This window comes from Phocoena phocoena, chromosome 4 (genome assembly GCF_963924675.1).
Source record: "Phocoena phocoena chromosome 4, mPhoPho1.1, whole genome shotgun sequence".
NCBI classification, from domain to species: Eukaryota; Metazoa; Chordata; class Mammalia; order Artiodactyla; family Phocoenidae; genus Phocoena; species Phocoena phocoena.
The window spans coordinates 19,414,995-19,438,685 of NC_089222.1; the positions used below are offsets into that span (position 1 = coordinate 19,414,995).

Consider the following 23,691-nt stretch of genomic DNA (forward strand, 5'->3'; position numbering starts at 1 on the left):
GCATGTGGGATCCTCCCAGACCAGGGCTCGAACCTGTGTCCCCTGCATTAGCAGGCAGATTCTCAACCATTGCACCACCAGGGAAGCCCATTCAATACTATTTTATTTTGTTGTTCAACTTGCTTCAGCTTTGGCCATTAAGAGATCTTTCAGTTGGTTCCTGTGTCCATCTGACATATTCCCATCATTCTGTGTGTTTTGCTTTTTATTTTTTTAGCACTTGGTTACTTTCTGGCAGCACATCATTCTCCAGGCTCATACTGTATATTCTCTTTTCCAGTTTTAGAATCAGGGAGTTTAGAATCCAAGGAGCCCTGGTTCCTTTTATTAGAGAATTTTACTAGAGATGAAGATCTGGGCACTAGGTTTGGCTCCTTGATACTAAGTACCCTTGTTTCTAGTCCCTTAAGCAGACAAAACAAAGAAATGTATGTTCCATATATATATACACATAACTATAAATGTTTCTGTATGCAATGATCTGTTACCTATATTAAGCTAAACATAAGTTGGAACTGGTATCTCCAACTCTAATCCATTACCACATGGATGCTTCTTCCCCTTGCTCATCGACAAACTCCCACTCCAACAATGAGAAATCTGGCTCTCCTCAGTATTCACGTAGAGCAGTATTTTAAGCCCTACCCCATGGGAAACAACTTTATGAACTAAACTGCAGTTCTTATATACACTGTGTACAATTTCTCTGACTTTAGTCTTACAGACTCATTTCCAAAGTTACCTAGGTCAGCAACTCTCTCCCCACTCCCTTCACTGCAAAAGAGATTACATTGTTACACTCTACATTCCATCCTGGTATTCCCCCTACCTTATAAATGATTTTTTTAAACATCTGTATTAATAAAATTCACTCTTTTTCTGAAAAGTTTGGTGGGCTTTGACAAACGCATACTGTCATGTACGCACAACTATGGTATCACAGAGAAAAGTTTCACTACCTTAAAAAATGCCTGTGCTTCACATCCATTCAACCCTCCCACTTCGCCTTGGCAAACACCAAATTTTTTTTAATCACCACTACAGTTTTGTATTTTACAGAGTCATATAATTGGAATCGCACAGCATATAGCGTTTTCATACTGGTATCTTTCATTTTAACAAAATGCATTTAAGATGGATCCGTGTCTTTTAGTGGTTGAATAGCTCATTTCTTTTCATCTCTAAACAATATTTCATTGTATGGATGTACCATGTTTTGTCATTCATTTACCTAACGATGGACATCTTGGCCACCATTTTTGGCAGTTAGGAATAAAGCTACAAAGGCATTCACATGCAGGGTTTTGTGTGGACAAAACTTCTAAATCAGTTGTGTAAACACCTAGGATAACTGGATCATATGGTAAAACTATGTTTAGCTTTGTACAAACCTGCCAAACTGTCTTCCAAAGTGGCAATACCATTTTGCATTCTGACCAGCAATGAATGAGAGCTTCTGCTGCTTTGCATTCTTGCCAGGAAATTGGTACTGTCAGGTTTTTAGATTTCAGCTACTCTAACAGGCATATGGTGATATCTCCTTGTTGTATTAATTTGCAATTCCTGAGTGATAAATTATTAAAGATTTTTCAATAAATAATAATTCTTCACAGTAAACTTTTCTGTTTAAATTACTGGTGCGAATTTGTCTCCTGATTAAAATCTCCATACTTGCATTATCCAGTATCATGGCCTCTAGCCTCACACAGCTAACTGAGCACTTGAAATATGGCTACTCAAAACTTAGATGAGCAATGTTTTGACTATCCACAAGGTTGTGAAGATTTAGTATGAAAAACAGCATATAAAATATCTCATTCTGGGCTTCCCTGGTGGCGCAGTGGTTGACAGTCCGCCCGCTGATGCAGGGGACACGGGTTCATGCCCCAGTCCGGGAAGATCCTACATGCCGCGGAGTGGCTGGGCCCGTGAGCCATGGCCACTGAGCCTGTGCGTCCGGAGCCTGTGCTCCGCAACGGGAGAGGCCACAACAGTGAGAGGCCCGCGTACCGCAAAAAAAAAAAAAATCTCTTTCATATATTGATTACATGATGAAATTATAATATTTTAGGTATACTAGGTTAAATAAATTATATTATTAAAGTTAATTTCACCCACTTCTTATAATCTACTAGAAAATATTAAATTACAGATGTAGCTCAAGTCACATTTGTTAGACAATGCCATTCTATTCTAATACTATAACCACAGTAATCCTTATATTACAAACTTACTCCAACACTTATTTTCTTCTTTCTTTGATCTCTAATCTCCAATGACTCTCATAACCATCAAGTTAAAGTTCAAAGTCCTCAGCACAGCAAGTAATGCTATCACTTATTACCTGTTCGGTCATCTACCACACCAGATCCCTATTTATAGGCTACTATCTTCCCATACTGACCAATTTAAAATTGCTTGAAAATATCATTATTTCATGCATTCATCCTGTTTAGCTGATAGATCCTGGCTCCTCCTAACAAGTCTTGTTTCTGTGCTCACTCTTTGGAAAAATAGGTGTCTTCCCTATGGCAGGTATGTGCATGAGCACTTGTGTGTGCATATGAAGAGGGGAGGGGGGAATGTTATTTTTCTTTATTGAGTAACACATTCCCATGGCTAAATATTCAAAAGGTAATTAAAGTTACACAATGAAAACTTGCCCACTCTTACCCTCAAGCCTTAGGAAAGAAGACTGGTCCTTTCAACCAAAATTATTCATTCCTATGTGTCATTCCAGAGACATTTAAACATATTTTAAAAATACACATGACAGAAATTAAAGAAGACGTAGATAAAGAGAAACCCATCCCATGTTCATGGTTTGGAAGACTTAATATCGTTAAGATGTTAATACTACCTAAAGTGATCTTTCTATAGATTCACTGCAGTCTCTATCAAAATGCGTATGACCATTTCTGCAGAAACAGAAAAATCCATTCTGTAATTCATAGGGAATCTCAAAGGACTCCAAGTAGCCAAAATAATCTTGAAAAAAGAACAACGTTGAAGGACTCACACTTCCTGATTCCAAATCTTACTACAAAGCTAGAGTAATCAAAACAGTGTGGTACTGGCATAAAGATACACAGACCAATGAAACAGAATAGAGAGCCCAGAAATAAACCCTCACATGTATGATTAAATAATTTTTGACAAGGGTACCAAGACCATTCAATGGGGAAAGAATAAAAATGAAACCCACAGAATGAGAGAAAATATCTGTAAATCATGTATCTGATAAGATATTAATATCCAGAATACAAAGAGAACTAAAACACAACAACAAAACAACCCGATTCAAAAATGGTCAAAGAGGACTTCCCTGGTGGTGCAGTGGTTAAGAATCCGCCTGCCAACGCAGGGAACATGGGTTCGATCCCTGGCCCGGGAAGATCCTACATGCCATGAGGCAACTAAGCCTGTGTGCCACATCTACTGAGACCATGCACCACAACTACTGAATCTCATGCACGCTAGAGCTCACGTGCTGCAACTACTGAAGCTCGCGGGCCTAGAGCTCATACTCTGCAACAAGAGAAACCACCGCAATGAGAAGCCCACACACCACAACAGAGAGTAGCCCCCACTCACCGCAACTAGAGAAAGCCCGCACACAGCAATGAAGACCCAACGCAGCCAAAAATAAACTTTTTTTAAAAAATGGGCAAAGGACTTGAATAGACATTTCTACCAAGAAGATATGCAAATGGCCAATAAGCATGTGAAAAGATGCTAAACATCTAATAATTAGGAGAAATGCAAATCAAAACTACGAGATGCCATCTCACACCTATTAGGATGACTACTATCAAAAAAAAGGGTAAAGTCTAGGCAAGGCTGTGGAGAAACTGGAACTCTTATGCACTGCTGATAGGAATGTAAATGGTACAGCTATTGTATAAAACAGTATGGCAGTTCCTCAAAAATTAAAAATAGAATTAATCATATGACCACCAATAACACATCTAGGTATGTACCCAAAAGAATTGAAAGCAGGATCTCAAAGATATTTGTACACCCTTATTCACAGCAACACTGTTCACAATAGCTAAACCTTGGTAGTAATCCAAGTGTCCATCGGTGGATGAATGGATAAGCAAATGTGGAATATAGATACAATGGAATATCATTTTGCCTTAAAAAGGAAGGAAATTCTGACAAATGCGGCAATGTGAATGGATCTCAAGAACATTATGCTAAGTGAAATAAGGTAGTCACAAAAAAGGCAAATACTGTATGATTCCACTTACATAAAGTACTTAGTCAAAATCATAAGGGACAGAAACTAGAATGGTGATTGCCAGGGGCTGTGGGGAGTGGAGAATGAGTAGTTACTGTTTAATGCATGTACAGTTTCAGTTTTAAAAGATGAAGAAAGTTATGGAGATGGGTGGTGGTAAGGACTGCATATGAGTATATTTAATGCCATTGAACTGTACACTTAAAAACGTAACTTGGTAAACCACACGTGTATTTCACCGAATTAAAAAATATTTTTGAAAAAAAATGCATATATATTTCCATGTATCTATTATATTTTATGTTATGTATGCACAGTTATGCACCATTCTATTTTCACTATCAACATATTTTATACTTAATCTATAGCAAAAACCTACAGAATGTCTTGACTTTTCCGAAAGCTGCAGTGTTCCATTACATAAATATACATTAACTTATTTAGCCATTGACCTATTGATGAACATTTATTTTGTTTTGGATCATTCACTATTATAAATAATGCTGCAACAAGTAAGCTTCTGCACATGTAGGAATGTTTGCATGTGTCATAGACACATACATCATTACACATATTTAGTTACATATATAGCAGGAACTAAACTCCATGAATAAAGAGAAAATAAACCATAATTCTCAATCCTGGGAGCCTATTAGCACTGGTTATAAAGGGTGAATAAGAAGGTAAAAAAATCCACTTGATCTTATCTAGGGTCTAACTGTATTTTATCCCATTATCCAAGAATGATTTTTCCTATTACAGACCTATACAGTAATATACAGTAAAGATGCCGAAAGATAAACCAAAAAGCTGACGTTCAGAAAAACTGTGCCCAATAAAAAGAGTAAGGAAGAGGAAAGGTCACAGCATAACAGGATATATGCAATCTTTAGCTTACACCCAAGGGGCACAATTTTTCAGTCCTGATAATAATAATTCTCTCAGAAAACAGGTATACTTATTCCATTAAATAAAATAACACATTTGTATAGAGATTGAGGGCAGTGCTGTAAGGGGGATTTGAAAACTAAGAACTGTGACAGTTATTTCAAAGGGTAAAAATATATACATTACTCTTTAGTTACTGGTGACTTTCCAGGCTCCCTTCGCTACACTTCTTGTGCTACAAAGGTCAGGACACCTGTAGATGTAGTCTCCTTTCTGGACAAAGGAACCATGGTGCTCTCAAATGAAAGAAATGGGTGATGTTCTGTATCAAACTTGCTTGTTGGACCAGTTTTGAGTTTGTGTCACCTTAAGAACTGAGTCATAGTGACCAGTGTGAAATACTAACTCATTTGTGGTTTTGATTTGCATTTCTGTAACAATTAGCAATGTTGAACATCTTTTCATGTGCCTGTTGGCCATCTGTATATCTTCTTTGGAAAAATATCCATTCAAGTCTTCTGTCCATTTTTTTGACTGAGCTGTTTGTTTTTACAATATTGAGTTGTATGAGCTGTTTGTATATTTTGGGTATTAACCCCCTGTTGGTCACATCATTTGCAAATATTTTCTCCTGTTCCTAGGCTGTCTTTTCATTTTGTTGATGGTTTCCTTCCCCGTGCAAAAGCTTTTAAGTTTGATTAGGCCCCATTTGTTTATCTTTCCTTTTATTTCTTTTGCCTTGGGGGACTGATCTAAGAAAACATTGTTACAATTTATGTCTGAGAATGTCTTGCCTGTGTTCTCTTCTAGGAGATTTATGGTGTCATGTCTTATATTTAGGTCTTTAAAACAGTTTTTAGTTTATTCTTGCACACAGTGTAAGAGTGTTCTAATTTCATTGATTTACATAGTTGTCCAGCTTTCCCAACACCACTTGTTGAAGAGGTGGTGTTTATCTTTTTTCCGTTGTATATTCTTGCCTCCTTTGTCATAGATTCCTTGACCATAAGCATGTGGATTTATTTTTGGGTCCTCTATTCTGTTCTATTGATCTATAATGCCAGTATTTGTGCCAATACCACACTGTTTTGGTTACTGTAGCTTTGTAGTATAGTCTGAAGGCTGAAAGGGTTATGCCTCCAGCTTTGTTCTTTTACCTCAGGACTGCTTTGGCGATTCTGGGCCTTTTGTGGTTCCATATAAATTTCAGGACTATTTGTTCTATTTCTATGAAAATGTTATGGGCATTTTGATATGGATTACATTAAATCTGTAGATTGCTTTGGGTAGTATGGACATTTTAACAGTATTAATTCTTCCAATCTAAAAGCATGGATACCTTTCAATTTCTTTGAATCATCTTCAATTTCCTTCATCAATGTCTTATTGTTTTCAGCATATAGGTCTTTCAACTCCTTGGTTAAGTTTACTCCTAGGTATTTTTTGACACAATTTTAAATGGGATTGTTTTTTTACTTTCTCTTTCTGACATTTCATTCTTAGTGTAAAGAAATGCAACACAATACCTCACACCGGTCAAAATAGCTATCATCAAAAAGTCTAGAAATAATAAATGCTGGAGAGGGTCTAGAGAAAAGAGAACACTCCCACACTGTTGATGGGAATGTAAATCAGTACAGCCACCATGGAAAACAGTATGGAGGTTCCTTAAGAAAATTAAAAATACAGCTACCATATGATCCAGCAATCCCACTCCTGGGTATATATCCAGAAAGAATGAAAACTCCAATTCGAAAAGATACGTGCACCCCAATGTTCACAGCAGCACTATTTATAATAGCCAAGACATGCAAACAACACAAGTATCCATCAACAGTCAGACTGGCTTAAGAAGATGTAGTATACATATACAATGGAACATTACTCAGCCATACAAAGAATGAAATATTGTCATTTGCAGCAACATGGATGGACCCAGAGAATATTAAATTTAGTGAAATAAGTCAGACAAAGACAAATATTATATGATATCACTTCTATGTGGAATCTAAAAAATAATACAAATGCATCAATATACAAAACAGAAACAGACTCACAGACATAAAAAATAAACATGGTTACCAAAGGGGAAAGGGAGGGGGGAAGGGATAAATTAGGAGTATGGAATTAACAGATACAAACTACTAAAACAGATAAACAACAAGGATTTACTGCACAGTACAAGGAACTATATTTAATATCTTATAATAACCTATAATGGAAAATAATCTGAAATATATAATCTGAATCACTTTGCTGTACACCTGAAACTAACACAATATTGTAGCTCAACTATGCTCCAATTTAAATAAATTAATAGCAAAAAAAAAACAGAAAAACTGAGCCTTTGTCTTAATTGGTAGGTTACTAATGCCTTAGTAACCTAGCCAGTAACCCAGTTCCTCTGGAGCTAGAGTTCTGTCCATTATCAGTATGTCTCAGGGACAACTAGCTGTAGCCCAGATGTAGCTCAGCACAGATCTTTGCATGCTCACTCATCCTAGAGATATAGTCTCCCTGGTAGAACATGATCAGCTTACTCCATCTACCCCAACTACTACCTGCCTAGGAAATCTTTCCTCCACTAACAGAAAGCGGATCTCTTCCCTAATACGTGCCTCAACCTAGGGTGCATGTCTAGCTTCTAATGTCTTATCTCATAGAGTCTCAGTTATTCCACCTTTAAGAATTCATGCTTAACAGCCCAAGTGACAATATGTGGTATTACTGTCAAATATGCATAACCTTAATCTAGTCATTAGCAAAAATCAAACTGATTCAGTCTACAGAATATAAGATATTAGGAAACAATTTTTTCACTCATTCAACACAACCTTTCTTTTATTTCTACATTCATCATACAGTTACTATGTACCAAAAATATTAAAAAGTTGATCCTTCTATATAGTACCACATATACCTTTCAAAGAACTCACAGTGTTTAAAACAGATGTTATTTTTCAACATCCTAATACAATTTTGTCAATTGGTGGTGGAGGACGAACACTCATGCTTCAAATCCCGTAAACCACAGTGTAAGTGAGATATCTATATAGGGTTGTAATAAAGAAACTAGAGTTCAGGTATTCATTGCTGCAGCTAATTCAAGGGACATAGTGGGGGAAAAGAAAAAAAAAAACGCGGACAAGTATCTGCAGGGGAAAAAAAAAAAAAAACTACCTGAAACAAACCCTGCCTCAACATATCAAGTTATGAATTTTATGGAAAATACGCTCAGAGTTTCAAAAAGCTATACAACCTTCACTTTGTGAAAATGATGCAATTTAATGTCAGAGTTTAGAACAATCTTTAGGACAAATGCTTTACTACAACTATATACTACTTAATTTAAATGTGTATCTATACTCCTGGTAAACTTTTTAAAGTAAAAACTGGCATAGCTCTACAGGAAGATTATCCAAAATTACTCTATCCCAAAAGCTCTATATAGGATAAGCTGCAGTCTAAATGTGCAATAACTTTTCTACAAACTTTAAGAGACAGAGATATACCAACTTTTTTTTAATCCTTTGTGCCTTACCTGAATTTATTCATAAGCTATGAATGTAAAGTAACCTCTATCCTTTCACAAATAATGTACATCAAATATTTGGGCTAGTTTAATGTAAAATCTTTAGAAACATACAATCAAAACAGAAACACAGATAACTACACTGAACTAAATTACATTAAAAAGACTTTTCGGGCCTCCCTGGTGGCGCAGTGGTTGAGAGTCCGCCTGCCGATGCAGGGGACACGGGTTCATGCCCCGGTCCGGGAAGATCCCACATGCCGCAGAGCAGCTGGGCCCGTGAGCCATGGCCGCTGAGCCTGCACGTCCGGAGCCTGTGCTCTACAACGGGACAGGCCACAACAGTGAGAGGCCCGCGTACCGCAAAAAAAAAAACTTTTCATGGAAATTTGGTTTAGATAAGTGTTGGAATGGTTCAATGAAAGGAAAAATAACTTCCCGTGACTGGTAACTGTGGAAAGTTTCACAAAAGAGATGAATTGCAAGTTGGGACTTAGTGAATTAAGTAAGATTAGTAAAATTCGTAAGATGAGCATAAATAGAATTTAGGAAACAAGGATTCCAGAAAGAAAAAAACACCATGAGCTAAAGTATAGTAGAAGTGGAAAAGCACAAGCCACATACAGAAGGACAAAATAGATGTATCTGACTGAATAAAAGGTTATGAGTTGGAAAACACAATAAAAAAACAGAAGAACATGCCCCAAAACTAAAAGGTGCTTCTTGCTATTTGAACAAGTTAAAAAAAAAAGGGTCAATCTGGCAGTATTAAAAAGGATAGGATGGAAAAAGGAAAAGACTGAAAAGCAGAAAGACAATAATACAGACTCCTATAAAGTGAGGCCTAAAGAAAGGAACTTGGGAAATGTAAAAGGGACTGATGTACAAGACACTGTGAAATAAAAATTCATGAGATTCGGAATCTCATTACATATAGGAGAGGGGGAAGGGACTTGGGATGAGGAAATTAAATAGTGACTCACATTTTAATTCTAGATTCCTGGAAAAATTACGGTATCTTTTAGCAAAATTAAGGAAGTCAGAACTAAACTTTAGTTAAATGAAAAATTTTCAAAGTAAAACAACAAGCTAATTTGACAGAGAAGAGGAGATACAAGTCCAACTGATAAATACATTTCCAAGAGGGATCATAAAAGTATGTAGGTTTAAGCCACAAAAATTATTTTAAGAAGAGATTTCTATTTCTTAGAAAAATAAAAATAGAAAAAGTGGTATGGAAAATGACCAACAGACAATTCAAAACACAAATGACCAATATTTCAGAACATACTGATGAAATGTTACAGTACTTATAAATTAGAAAATATTTAACAATCAGTGTACTCAATTCAACTTACTATAAAACAGGTAATGCCATATATTTTGCTGCGTAAAAGGCAACCCAATAATACACATCAAAAATTTTCAAAACATATGGCATATCTTTTGAGTAATCAATTCTACTTTTAAGAATTTAGGATTTTAAAAAGTATCTATGGCTCTAGAGCAAAATTTATTTTTGAGATATAAGTTTATGTCAGCATGGTTTAAATCAGTGAAGAATTTTTAACATAAATGTTCAACAATGGGGACTATTTAAATAAATAATTTCACACAGAATACTATGTAGCCATTAAAATTATGTAAAATATATAAATGATATGCAATTCATGATTATAAACAAAAGTACCAAGTAATTTAGAATATCCAATTTTTATAAATAAATTCACCTGTTAACCTCTCCTTCTGATACTCATTGTTAATATTTTGTTGTGTATGCTATGCTCCATCTTCTATGTGTATGAATACACAGACATAAAAGTAAAAATTGTATCTCTTTTTATTTACCCTTCCTACTCAGCCTACGTAAATATGAAAGTTAAATAATGCTAAGAATATAAGTGCTGGTTCTCACTTAAATAGAATAAAGAGAACAAAACCCTTAATAAAACATTAAATGAGAGACTAAAGATGGGTTAGCTTACAGATGTGCTGATTTGCATGGCAACTAAATGCAACATGAAATCCTGGACTGGATTCTAAACCAAGGAAAAAAAATATTTTTTCTTTTGCTTAGGGCATTATTAGGACATCAGGCAAAATCTGAATGAAGTATATGTACATAAGGTCAGTATTATATCAATATTATTTTTCTGATTTTCAAACATGTACTGCTGTTGTGTAGAATATCTTTGATTTTATGAAAATGCATACTAAAGCATTAAGAGTAAAGTGGCTTCATGTCTGCAACTTTCAAAAATAATAATTGGTATCAAATATAAATTTTTATATATAAATATATATTTACATTTATGTGTCTGTGTATACATAGAAAAAAATATGATAAAGCAAATGTAGTAACATGCTAACATTTGGACAATCTGCATGAAGAATCTGCATAGGAATTCTTTGCAGAATTCTTGGAATTCTTCTGTGTATGAAATTATTTCAAAATAAAAAGAATTTTAAACACTTGAGGGTAAAAAGAGTGATGATTTAACAAAATTAAACACCACTCATTCATTTAATAAACGCTTACTGAAAGTCGAACACTACTATACAGCAGTAAACAAACCAGATAAAAATCCCTGCCTTCATGCAGCTTACCTTCTAGTAGGAGGAGACAGACAAAAAGCAAATAAGTAAAGGGTACACTATGTTAGATGGCAGTAAGTACTATAGAGAAAGGGGAAAACACACACACACACACACACACACGCGCGCGCGCGCACACACACGGAGGAAGGGGACAGTAAGTCCCTTTGGGTAGGAGGGAAGATACGCAATTCTAGATACCATCCATAGGGAGGCCCCAGTGAGAAGATGACACAGGGCCCTGAGACAAGGAGCACACCTCATAAGTTTCAGCAAAGGCACATGATGGTGGCTGAATCCAGTGTTGTAGTAAAAAATGACTGATGCAATTTGCAAATCAATTAGACAGGATGTGTTGATAGTCTAGATATAGGCTGAGAAAGAAAGACTCAAAGATGACTGCAAGATTTATAGCTGAGCAGCCAGAAGCACGAAGCTGCCATTACGGAAAAGGGGTGAGCAGGGGATAGGAAGCTTGAAAGTTTGGGTATTTTTAACATCCTGGGCCCATTAAATATCTAAATGAAGATTCTCAATGGGTACTGAATATGAGTCTGGAGTCCAGGGGTAAAGTCCAAAGCTAGAGATAAAATCTGGGTGACATAAGCTTAGAGATGGTGTTTAAAGTCATGAGATTGGACATCACCAAGGAAGTACTGTGTAGACAGAGAAATAATGTCCACTATTTGCTAATACAATCACAGGGGTAGAATAAACATGATACTATATAGTGTTTGTTTAGAGATCAATAATCATTTGGATAGAGAGCCACAATAATAACAAATATGAATTAGGACATCTGCAAAATAAGAGTGGTTTAATAAGAAACAAACCTCTCTGAAGTAACAGTATACTGAAAAGAAATACCAAAGATGAGATGTCTCCTAAGAATTTAGAAATAAAGAAAATAATACTGTCCAAAACAGAGATCCTTATATTATTTGTTTTCATTTGACTGAGTAAATTAATAAAACCAGAGATCCATGAAGTCCTCTTAACAAGTATGAACAGTATTAAAATAGCTAAACAAAGAGTGTATCAGTCAAAACTTAGAATTGTTCAAAATGGAGCCAGTCAATAGAAAATGTCCAAGCAATCTTCAGAACAGGTACTGTGGAATAACTCAAATATGATCATTCTGACAATTACACCTCTCAATTTTAATTAACAGCTTGGCATTTTGTCATTCTTGAGGAAAAGAGTTTGGGAGGTAGGTTATGAATTGAAATCCTAGCTTTGCTACTTATGTAATGTTGTGACCTTATGCAAAATACCACTTTCTATTTTTGTTTTCTACTTTGTAAACTGCATATAAGACCTATTTCCTAGTATTGGTGTGAAGATTAAATGACATAAAAAGCTTCAGCTCAGTACAAACCCCAGAGCAGAAACTCAGGAAGTTCTGTTGTTTCCAAGATCAAGAAATAGGTCTGAGTCAGGTGGAAGTATAGCTAGCCATGTGAACTAATGAGTGTGAAAATACGGACTAAAGTCTAATACAAGTCTCTAGAATGCTACTATCTTATGCAGGCTGACATTTTTCAATTGTATAAACATGGGATGAACATGTACTATTTACCTGCTAGATTATGTAGTAGCAATTTCACTAAAAATAAAATCTAATTTCTAACCAGAAAAGAGATAAGCGTTTGGATACACAGACTCCTTTTCATCAGGAAAGCAAAATATTACAAAGATACAGCTGTGGACAAGTCAAAATTAAATAGCTTATAAAAAATAATACAATAGCCTGATGAAGGGGTGAATAAATTCTCTTTAAGGGAAAAAAAAAGGTTTTCTTCAAGAAGACAGCACTTAATCTGAATCTTCAAGTGAAGAATTTTAATTGGAGGGGAACAAATTCAAGTAAGCAATCATGTAGGTAGTTTATTCTACAACCTTCAAGCAACTTTAGTCTTATTTCCAATTTGGTACCTATAAACTATGAATCCTAGAGAAAGCAATGCAACTCATCTATAGTCTTAGAAAAATCACATACTAGCAAGGGGAATTAAAATAGTCTCCAGCTTCTAAGTACAAGACTTTTTCACTTTTCCCAAAATGTTTTTTAAGGAACACTGTACCACCAAATAGTTCTAAAAATTAAGAAGGATTATAAAGAGTGACTATAATATATGTCTTTTCCTCCACTATTTTTCTCCCTTTAAATAAAGGTGGAGGATAAAAGCAAGTGTAGAGAAAACTGTAGAAGTCATCCTTCTATCCGTTTTGTTGTTGTTGTTAGATTGTCCTGGAAAAGTAAAAGTTATGGAGTTTCACCGAAGCTAATTAAAGACTGTGGCAAACAGATAAATACTGATAGAACAGCAATAACATAAAAAAAAATTTTAAGTCACTACAAAGGACATACATATATAAGAACTGGTTAAATAACATAACCATCAATTGCAATAAGTAGATCATGATTCAAACTACAAACTATTTTTTAAAAGATAATATTTATGAAATGATTATAAACTTTAAATGTGTTAATCAGTGATGTTACTAAAATACTGTTATCTTGCATTATGATAATGATATTGGGGTGATGTTTAAAAAAGAGAGAAAGCAAGCCCTTATCTTTTAGAGATATATTCTGAAATATTTAAAGATGGAATTATGTCTAGAATGACCTTCAAAATAACATGGGAAAGAAAGACTGGCCATGACTTGGTAACTGCTAGGTAAGAGTTATATGGAGGGTTTATTATACTATCATGCCTCCTAGAGAAGGAGGCTAAAATTTTTCATAATATATTTTATAAAATAAAATTTTAAAACTATGAATAGCAAATCCCATCATAAAGGTGAGTGTAAAATAGTACAAGCCTTAACCCAATGACACATTGATACTACTGTCTCTGACAGTTTATACCACCTTCAATTAAATGATGACTTGTGTATTCAGATTACATAAAGATATACCTCAAAGTAAGGATACCTAGAGCTTTTCTAAATTTCTCAATCATGTATAAATGAGAATATATTCTGACACTGGACCCAAATACTACCAAAATGCATAGTTAGGAGCTCACAGGAAATCTGAGTTGCATCTAAAAATAAAAGGCAAAGAAATCATAACTAACTACACCTCATTCCATGTTGATCATCTCAATGCCTTCACATGGACCACCATTTATTTACAAGAGAAGCATGGAAAGCAAAAAAGATACTATAATTAATTTCCTTTTTCTAACCACTACTAAGCCAATTTATGAAGCAAAGTTTCCAAGAATTTCTGATGTGTCAGCGAGATTTGAAAAAGTGTTAACAATACTAGAATTAACAAATAACTCATATCAAGCCCCTTTACTTGGTAACCGTTAAAGGAACAAAGAAGACAAGTATATACATACTGGAGGCCGGCCAGGTCGACCCCTTTTTCTTTTTCCTTTGACCTCTGTTTCTTCAAGTTCGCTGCCAGCATCAGAATGGGCAGTAGTTTCATTAGTTGAATCCCTAGAAAATATGATATATTATTTTAGTGAACAAATTAATAATATATACCTATTTATAATACAATGCAGCTCTGTTCCACTGGTTTCCTTACCTCCTGCTATATGTACACATATGGCTGATTAGAAGTGGTTTATACTTCCACTTTCAGAAAAAATCTATAGCAAATTGAAAATGTTACCCTCCCTGCTAATATCACATAACACTGAATAAAATGATTCCCCAAATAGAGAAATACAGACAAGGAAATGACTGTGGAAATGGCAGCTGCTATACAACATATAAATGCAAAATAACAATTGCAAAAGACTAATTCTTCAATATAAAAAAGACAAAAGCTTGGGAGAAATTTTATTCATTTTATAAAATAATAAAAGTGTGCTGGTCAATGTTTAACAACTGGCTCTTCAAAAAATATATGCATAAATTATTAGAAATGTTAACAATATAAAGGATGCATAGCATGCAACTTACAAAGAATAATAAAATGCACAATATTCTTTATTGTAAATTCTATCCAGCTAATTGATTCATATAAAATGATTTTGATAATTTTGCCAAACTCTTGTATCCCTAGCTAACCTATGGTTGCAACTGATGAACAAATAGGGTTTTGACATGAAAGACAGTTGATATCTTTGTTCACTTTAATGAACAGAATGCAAATGAAATGACAAAGACATTTGTGGGAACTTCACTAATTGGTCAATGTTGGGAGCAACTTTTTTACTGAACGGAATACATAATAGTTCTCGAACACTAGAAGGATATGTCAATTTTTTGTGGTATCATAATGTAATGACTATAGACTTGATACACCTTTAAGTTTAATCTGTTATTAACAATTTCTCCATCACTTTATTGAGTCCACAAACAACAAAACAATAAACTGAGCCCTGATGTGTAGTGTTTGCTGATTTTCATAATGTGAATGCTCTCCCCGCAGCCAAATTCAAACTACCAAAGTGACATCACCAAATACAGAGTTGAGAAGTAATTAACAGTAGCAGTACACTACTAAAAAGTATTTCCACCATACATACAATAATAGGTGTAAATAAAAATCTCAAGAACACAGAAAATAGTAGGATGTAAAATAATTAGGAAATGATGAGTTTTGAGTATTTATTACTTTTGTTTTTAACATGATTTAATTAATTTTAAGTTTGCATAATTTAACTTTTTATAATGGCTACGTTATACTGAAAGAGGTCACAAAATTCCTGTAAATTTAATATTCAGCTCTCCAGGCCAGTACAGGCTGGCCCCAGCATGGCACTAAAAAGGTATAGATAGTATTAACAGAAACATCCTCACTGAGTTCTACATTACTAACTGTATAAAGGATCTGCATAAAACTGCAAATAGCAGGAAGAATTGTATGTCTCTCACTTTCAATCAAAAACTAGACATGATTAAGCTTAGCGAAGAACGTATTTCAAAACCTGAGACAGATAAAAAGCAAGGCCTCTTGCACCAAGCAGTTCGCCAAGTTGTAACTGCAAAGAAAAAGTTCTTAAAGAAAATTGAGAATGCTACTCCAGTGAACATATGAATGATAAGAAAGCAAAACAGCTTATTGCTGATATGAGGAAGTCTTAGGAATCTAGATAGAAGATCAAATCAGTTACAACATTCCCTAAAGTCCAAGTCGAATCCAGAGCAAGACCCTACAAAGGCTAAGACAAGTGAGGAAGCTGCAGAAAAAAAGTATGAAACTAGCAGAGGCTAGTTCATGAGGCTTAAGGAAAGAAGCTGTCTCCATAACATAAAAGTGCAAGGTATGCAGATTCCTAATTTGTAGCTTAATGACACCTATAAAATGAAAAGTATCTGCCATTACCCTGATCACATCTCCCAGAGAATTCATAAGATCAAATTCTAGATCTGTCCTACAACCCTAACAAAATCTAATAATGAGATGCCACCAGAAATGCCAAGGACTCACCAATCACAATCTCAGGGAAAAGAAGTTCTGGCATGGGGGTGAGAGGGTTAGACACACAGTGTGATACAGGATAGAGGTCTACAAACTTCCTCTGTAAACAGTCAAACAAAATATTTATGCTCTGCAGATTAATTCATTCTCTATTACAACTTATAGTCATAAACAGTCTGCAAAGGAATCAGTGTGACTCTATTCCAATAACACTTTATTTACAAAAACAGTCAGCATGCCAGATTGGCCCATGTTCATAGTTTGCTGACTCCTAATATAAGACAGTGTAACATGTTTTTTGTTCAGTAACACAGAACATGCTGACATTATGATGCAAGGGCTATAGATGGATATAGTAATTACACCCTCTGATAGTTCTTTTACTTCAAACATATTACCCAACTATCAGAGAACATATTTGATGTCTTATTAATGAGAGCATTTTGATACAGAAAAGTGTTACATGCATTTTAAAAAAATAAAAAGAAAGCTATAATACTTACTGTAACACTGGTAACTCTGAAGTAATCATTGCTGTAAAGATCTTTCCACAATGGAGCAAAGAATCAAGTGCTGTACAACTCAAAACTTTCAAAATAACCTCAAAGGTAATCCTGTTAACTAAAATAAAAAGAAAGAAAGAAAGGAAGAAATTATTTTTTCTAGCTTTACTGAGGTGCAGTTGACAAATAAAACTGTTACTTACAGCAGGATGATTTGATATATGGTTACATTATGAAGGGCTTCCCCCATTGAGTTAATTAACAAATCCACCACCTCACATATTTACTTTTCCTTTTTTTTGGTCCCAATATTCAGTAAGTTCTACTCTCTTAGCAAATTTCAATTATACAAAACAGTGTTATCAACTATAGTCACTATATTATACATTAGATCCTCAGACAATATTCATTTATAACAAAGTTTGTACCCTTTAACCAGCCTCTCCCTATTTCCCCTACCACTTGGCCCCTGGCAACCACTTTTCTACAAATTCCCCACCCCCACTTCAAGATTCCACATATAAGTGATTCCACACACATACACACAACAAGTTTTCTTTACCCATACATCCATGGACACATAAGGTTGTTTCCATATTTTGGTTACGGTGAATAATGGTGCTATGAGCATGGGAGTACATCTATCTCTTTGGGATAATGATTTCATTTCTTTTGGATATATACCCAGAAGTGGGATTGCTATGTAATATGGTAGTTTTTAATTATCTGAGGAACCTCCATACTGTTTTCCAGAGGCTTTACCAGTTTACATTTGCACAAACAGTGAAGGGGTTCCATTCTGCCCACATCCTCAACCAGAATACATCTCTTAACTTTTTGATAAAAGCCATCCTAACAGAGGTGTGAAGTGATGCATCATGGCTCTGATTTTCATTTCCCTGAAGACTAGTGATTTTGAATACCTTTTCATGTAGCTTTTGGTCATGTATATACCTTCTTCAGAAAAATGTCTATTCAGGTCTTTTGAAAATTACTTTAGAATAAAATGAATATGCCAGAATACACAGACTACAATCAACCAGTACTATCAACAAGCACACTTCTTAGTATTTACCCAAATGAACTGAAAATTTATGTCTACATAAAAGCCTGCACAAAGATGTTTACAGCGGTTTTATTCAAAATTGCCAAAACAGGAAAGAAAGGTGTCCTTTAAGAGGTGAATGGATAAATAAACTGTGGTACATGCAGACAATGGAATACTATTTAACACTTAAAAGCAATGAGCTATCAAGCCAGGAAAAGACACAGAGAAAGCTCAAATGCATATTACTAACTGAAAGAAGCCAATCTGAAACCACTACATACTATATGATTTGAACAATATGGCATTCTGGAAAAGGCAAAACTATGGAGACAGTAAAACTATCAGTGACTGCCAGAAGTTATGGGGTAGGAGAGATGACTAAGTGGGCACAGAAGATTTTTAGGGCAGAGAAGATATTTTGTATGATACAAGAATGGTGGGTACATCTAACTGTACATTTATCAAAAGCCATGGAATATATAACACAAAGAGTGAACCCTAATGTAAATTACAGACACTGGGTGATAATGTCAACATAGGTTCATTGATTGTAACAGACATACCACTGTAATGTGGGATGTTAATAGTGGGAGAGGCTATATGTATGTGGGAACAGGGGTTATAGGGGGAATCTCTCTACCTTCTGTTCAATTCTACTGTGAATATAAAACTTCTCTAAAAAATAAAGTTTATTAAAAAAAAAAAGTAGCAGAGGAAGTGGGACAAAAGAGAGCATCCAAGACAGGCCATGGCACAATACCTAATAGAATAACATAGGTATAACTAGAATTCCAGAAGGAGAGAGAAAGATCAAAGCAAAATAAATATTTGAAGAGAGAGCACAGGAGAACTTTCCAAAAATAATTTAAGACATTAAAACACAGATGGAAGACCAGAGAATTCCCAAGAATAATATCTAAAATATAATATTGCTAAAAATGAAAGAAAATTCAAAAGGAAGCTAAAAAAACATAATTCCTCACACACAGAAAAACAAAAAATTTTATCAGACTTTTTGGTAGAAACTATGTAAGGTGAAAGACAATGGAATAAAACTAATGAGTGGAGAGGAAAAAACCATGAACACTGAATTATCAATCTTTCAAAAATGAAAAAAAGAAATGATGTCATGGAAAATGGAGGAGTAAGAAACCTCAAGAATTAGGCCCTCCAATGAAGCAACTCTTAGCTTGCCAAAAAAAAAAAATGACAAGACATCTTTTATGGACATCTGTAATCTAATAAAAACATATAACAAAGAGAGAAGTGCCTAACAGTCTATTTTATTTGATAAGAGGGCACAATAGTATTTTTGCTTACCTGTATGCCATCTCCCCTCCCCCAAATCTATGGTGCCCACAGGGACAGCAAACAGAGTTACTAGTATGGCTTGCTGGTGCCAAGGGGAACACCATGGACCCAATCTCAAAAACTGTGGCAGAGTGTTTTGAAGAGCTTCCCTTTTTTTTGAAAGAGTATCATCTTTCAAAAAGATTTAAAGACAGACAATAAAAGTAGTTGCCAGGGGCAAGACAATGGATTACATAACTAACAGACAATCTAAAAAGCCTCAAAATAAAAAGGCAGAGGAGTTAAGATATTTGAAGAATAAGTACTTCAAAGGGATATCACACATACTAGGAAATGTAGACTGCTACTTGAATGCCCAGGGCTGGATGAATTCTTAGAGAAGACCTGAGGGGCACAGGCTTGCAACTCTAGCTGATCTTTGCTCTCTGTGCAAGCACAGGGTGAATACTAAGGCAAAGCTGTAGGTAGCCTGCCTAACCTCTGAAGAAGTACCTCAGCTAACAGACAATCTGCAAAAAAACAAGAAATTACATTTTTCCAACTCCCATTAACTAAGGAAATCTGGAAGATCACTGCTAAACACCCAGACAACAAAATTTCAGTAACCACACATGACAGGGAATACAGTCCTTGAAAAAACAGTTTAGAAAAAAGTAAATAAAGAAATGACTGCAGCCCTTGAAAAGACAACAACAGTAAAGCATGAGGAGGAGAGCAGAATCTAGTATTACAAAACTGTAATATTCAAAATGTCCAGTTTTTAAAAAACAAAAAAAAATCAAAAGGCATACAAAGAAATGTGAAAATATGACCCATTAACAACAACAAAAAAGAATTTCACACAAATCATCTCCATGTAAGCCCAGATATTGAAGTCTGACTTCCAGAGAAAACAGACTTACAAAAGTATATCAACAGAAAGGGGTAGAAAGAATATCTGAAGACACAATGGCAAAAAACTTACCAATTTAAAGTTAAATACAGAAATCTACACAATCAAGAAGGTAAATGAACTCCAAGTAGGAGAAACTCAGAAGTGAGTCACACACAGAGATACAGAGAACAAGCTAGTGGTTACCAGTGGGCGGGGGTGGGGGGGGATAGGGGTGGGGTTTGGGTCGGTAATACAGAGGTGGGGGAGTTGGAGGTACAAGCTACTGGGTGTAAGATAGGCTCAAGGATGCATCATACAACATGCGGAATATAGCTAACATTTTGTAATACTGTAAATGGAAGGTAATCTTTAAATTTTTAAAAAATTTTTAAAGAGTCACACAGATAAAACTATAGTTTACCCTTGAACAACACCAGGGTTAGGGGCACTGACTCCCTGCACAGTCAAAAATCCACATATAACTTTATAGTCAGCCCTCCGTATTTGTGGTTCCACATCAGTGCTCAACTAACCACAGACTGTGTAGTATTTTAGTTTTTGTTGAAAAACACCTGTGTAAGAGTGGAAAGGTGCAGTTCAAACCTGTGTGATTCAAAAGTCAACTGTATAGTTAAACTGTAAAAGCCAGAGATGAAAGAATCTTGAAGGAAGAACAAAAACAATCCACCTCATCATATACAAGTAATCCACAGAATCCACAGTAAGACTAACAGCCAATTTCTCATTAAATATCATGAAAGCCAGGAGACAGTAGGATGACATATCTAAAATTATGAAAAAAAACTGTCAAATAAGAATTCTATACCCAGCAGACTATCACTCAAAAATGGCAGAGAAATTAAAACATTCCTAGAAAAATAAAAACTGAGGAAGTTTGTTGCTAGACCTGCCCTGCCCTACGAGAAACGCTAAAGGAACTCCTTCATGCAGAAATAAAGAATAAACAAAACTTGAAGCCACAGAAAAAAAGGAGAACACTGGAAAAATTAACTACACAGGTAAACGCAGAAGCCAGTATTATTTTATTTTTGGTTTGTAATTCCTGTATTTGTTTCCTTTATGATTTAAAAGTAATAAAATAGTATTTATATACCTATGTTAATGAATACACAATGTATAAAGATAGTTTAACTTTTAATTGAAATATAGTTGATTTACAATATTGTGTTTGTTTCAGGTGTACAGCAAAGTGATTCAGTTATACCATTTTTTCAGATTATTTTCCATTATATGTTATTATAAGATATTGTAGCTTTGTAGTATAGTCTGAAGTCTGGAAGGGTTATGCTTTGTTCTTTTTTTTTTTTTTTTGCGGTACGCGAGCCTCTCACCGCTGTGGCCTCTCCCGCTGCGGAGCACAGGCTCCGGACGCGCAGGCCCAGCGGCCACGGCCCACGGGCCCAGCCGCTCCGCGGCACGCGGGATCCTCCCAGACAGGGGCACGAACCCGCGTCCCCTGCATCGGCAGGCGGACCCCAACCACTGCACCACCAGGGAAGCCCTATGCTTTGTTCTTTTTCCTCAGGATTGCTTTGGCAATTCTGGGTCTTTTGCAGTTCCATATAAATTTCAGGACTATTTGTTCTAGTTCTATGAAAAATGTCATGGATATTTTGATATGAATTGAATTAAATCTGTAGATTTCTTTGTCCAAAATGTATGGGCATTTTAACAATATTAATTCTTCCAATCCAATCCATCTTTCCATTTCTTTGAATCAAAAGATGTATTATTAACAATAATATAAGTGAGGGATGGGGATGGGAGCAAAACTTTACAAGTTATTACAGGTATACCTCATTTTATTGCACTTTGCTTTATGATCTTCAAAGATATTGCATTTTTTACAAATTTAAGGTTTTGTGGCAACCCTGCTAGTCTATCACTGTCATTCTTCCAACAGCACTTGCTCATTTCATGTCTCTTTGTCACATTTTGGAAATTTCCCAATATTTTTCATATTATTATTATGTGTCCTATGGTAATCTGTGATCAGCAATGTTACTATCATAATTGTTTTAGGATGCCATGAATGACATCCACATAAGCCAGCAAACATAATTGATAAATGTTGTGTGTGTTATGACTGCTCCACTGATTGGCCATTCCTCTGTCTCTCTCCCTCTCCATGGCCCTCCCTATTCCTGGATACATAACAATATTGAAATTAGGCGTGTTAATAAACCCACAATGGCCGCTATGTGTTCAAGTCAAAGGAAGAATTGTATGTCTCTCACTTTCAATCAAAAACTAGACATGATTAAGCTTAGCGAAGAACGTATTTCAAAACCTGAGACAGATAAAAAGCAAGGCCTCTTGCACCAAGCAGTTCGCCAAGTTGTAACTGCAAAGAAAAAGTTCTTAAAGAAAATTGAGAATGCTACTCCAGTGAACATATGAATGATAAGAAAGCAAAACAGCTTATTGCTGATATGAGGAAGTCTTAGGAATCTAGATAGAAGATCAAATCAGTTACAACATTCCCTTAAGTCCAAGTCGAATCCAGAGCAAGACCCTACAAAGGCTAAGACAAGTGAGGAAGCTGCAGAAAAAAAGTATGAAACTAGCAGAGGCTAGTTCATGAGGCTTAAGGAAAGAAGCTGTCTCCATAACATAAAAGTGCAAGGTAAAGCAGCAAATGGTGATGTAGAAACTGAAGCAAATTATGCAGAAGATCTAGCTAAAATAAGTAATTAAGGTGCCTACACTAAACAAAAGATTTTCAATGTAGACAAAACAGCATTACTTTGGAAGAAGATGACATCTAGGAATTTCATAGGTAGAGAGAAGTCAGTGCCTGACTTCAAAGCTTCAAAAAACAAGCATACTTTCTTCGTAGGGTCTAAGGTAGCTACTGACTTTCAACTGCAGCCAGTGCTCATTTATTATTTCAAAAATCCTAGGGCCCTTAAGAATTACACTATATCTATTCTGCCTGTGCTCTAGAAATGGAAAAACAAAGCCTGGATGACAACACATTTGTTTAGAACATGGTTTAGTGAATATTTTAAGCCTACTCTTGAGATCTACTGCTCAGAAGGTTCCTTTCAAAATATTACTGCTCATTGACAATGCACCTGATCACCCAAGAGCTCTGCTAACAATGCACCGTGAGAGTTATGTTGCTTTCACACCTCCTGACACAGCATCCATCCTGCAACCCACAGGAGTCATTTCACTGTTCAACTTTCATTAGTTAACAAATACATTTCATAAGGCTGTAGCTGTCATAGTTAGTGATTCCTCTGATGAACCTGGACATGGTCAGTTGAAAACATGGA

At 35.4% G+C, this 23,691-nt stretch overlaps 1 protein-coding gene across 2 annotated transcripts in view; it reads right to left on the reverse strand.

The window, feature by feature from the left end:
* The window catches only part of STAG1 (STAG1 cohesin complex component), a 306,358-nt gene extending 289,173 nt beyond the window's left edge, over positions 1-17,185 (reverse strand). For both annotated transcript variants that reach the window (XM_065876744.1, XM_065876743.1), the window contains exons 1-2: positions 17,157-17,185; positions 14,615-14,717 (exon numbers count right to left, since the gene is read on the reverse strand). In XM_065876744.1, coding sequence (XP_065732816.1) covers positions 14,615-14,717; positions 17,157-17,185 — 132 coding nt within the window. The remainder of the gene's footprint in view (positions 1-14,614; positions 14,718-17,156) is intronic.
* Positions 17,186-23,691: the final 6,506 nt, after the last annotated feature.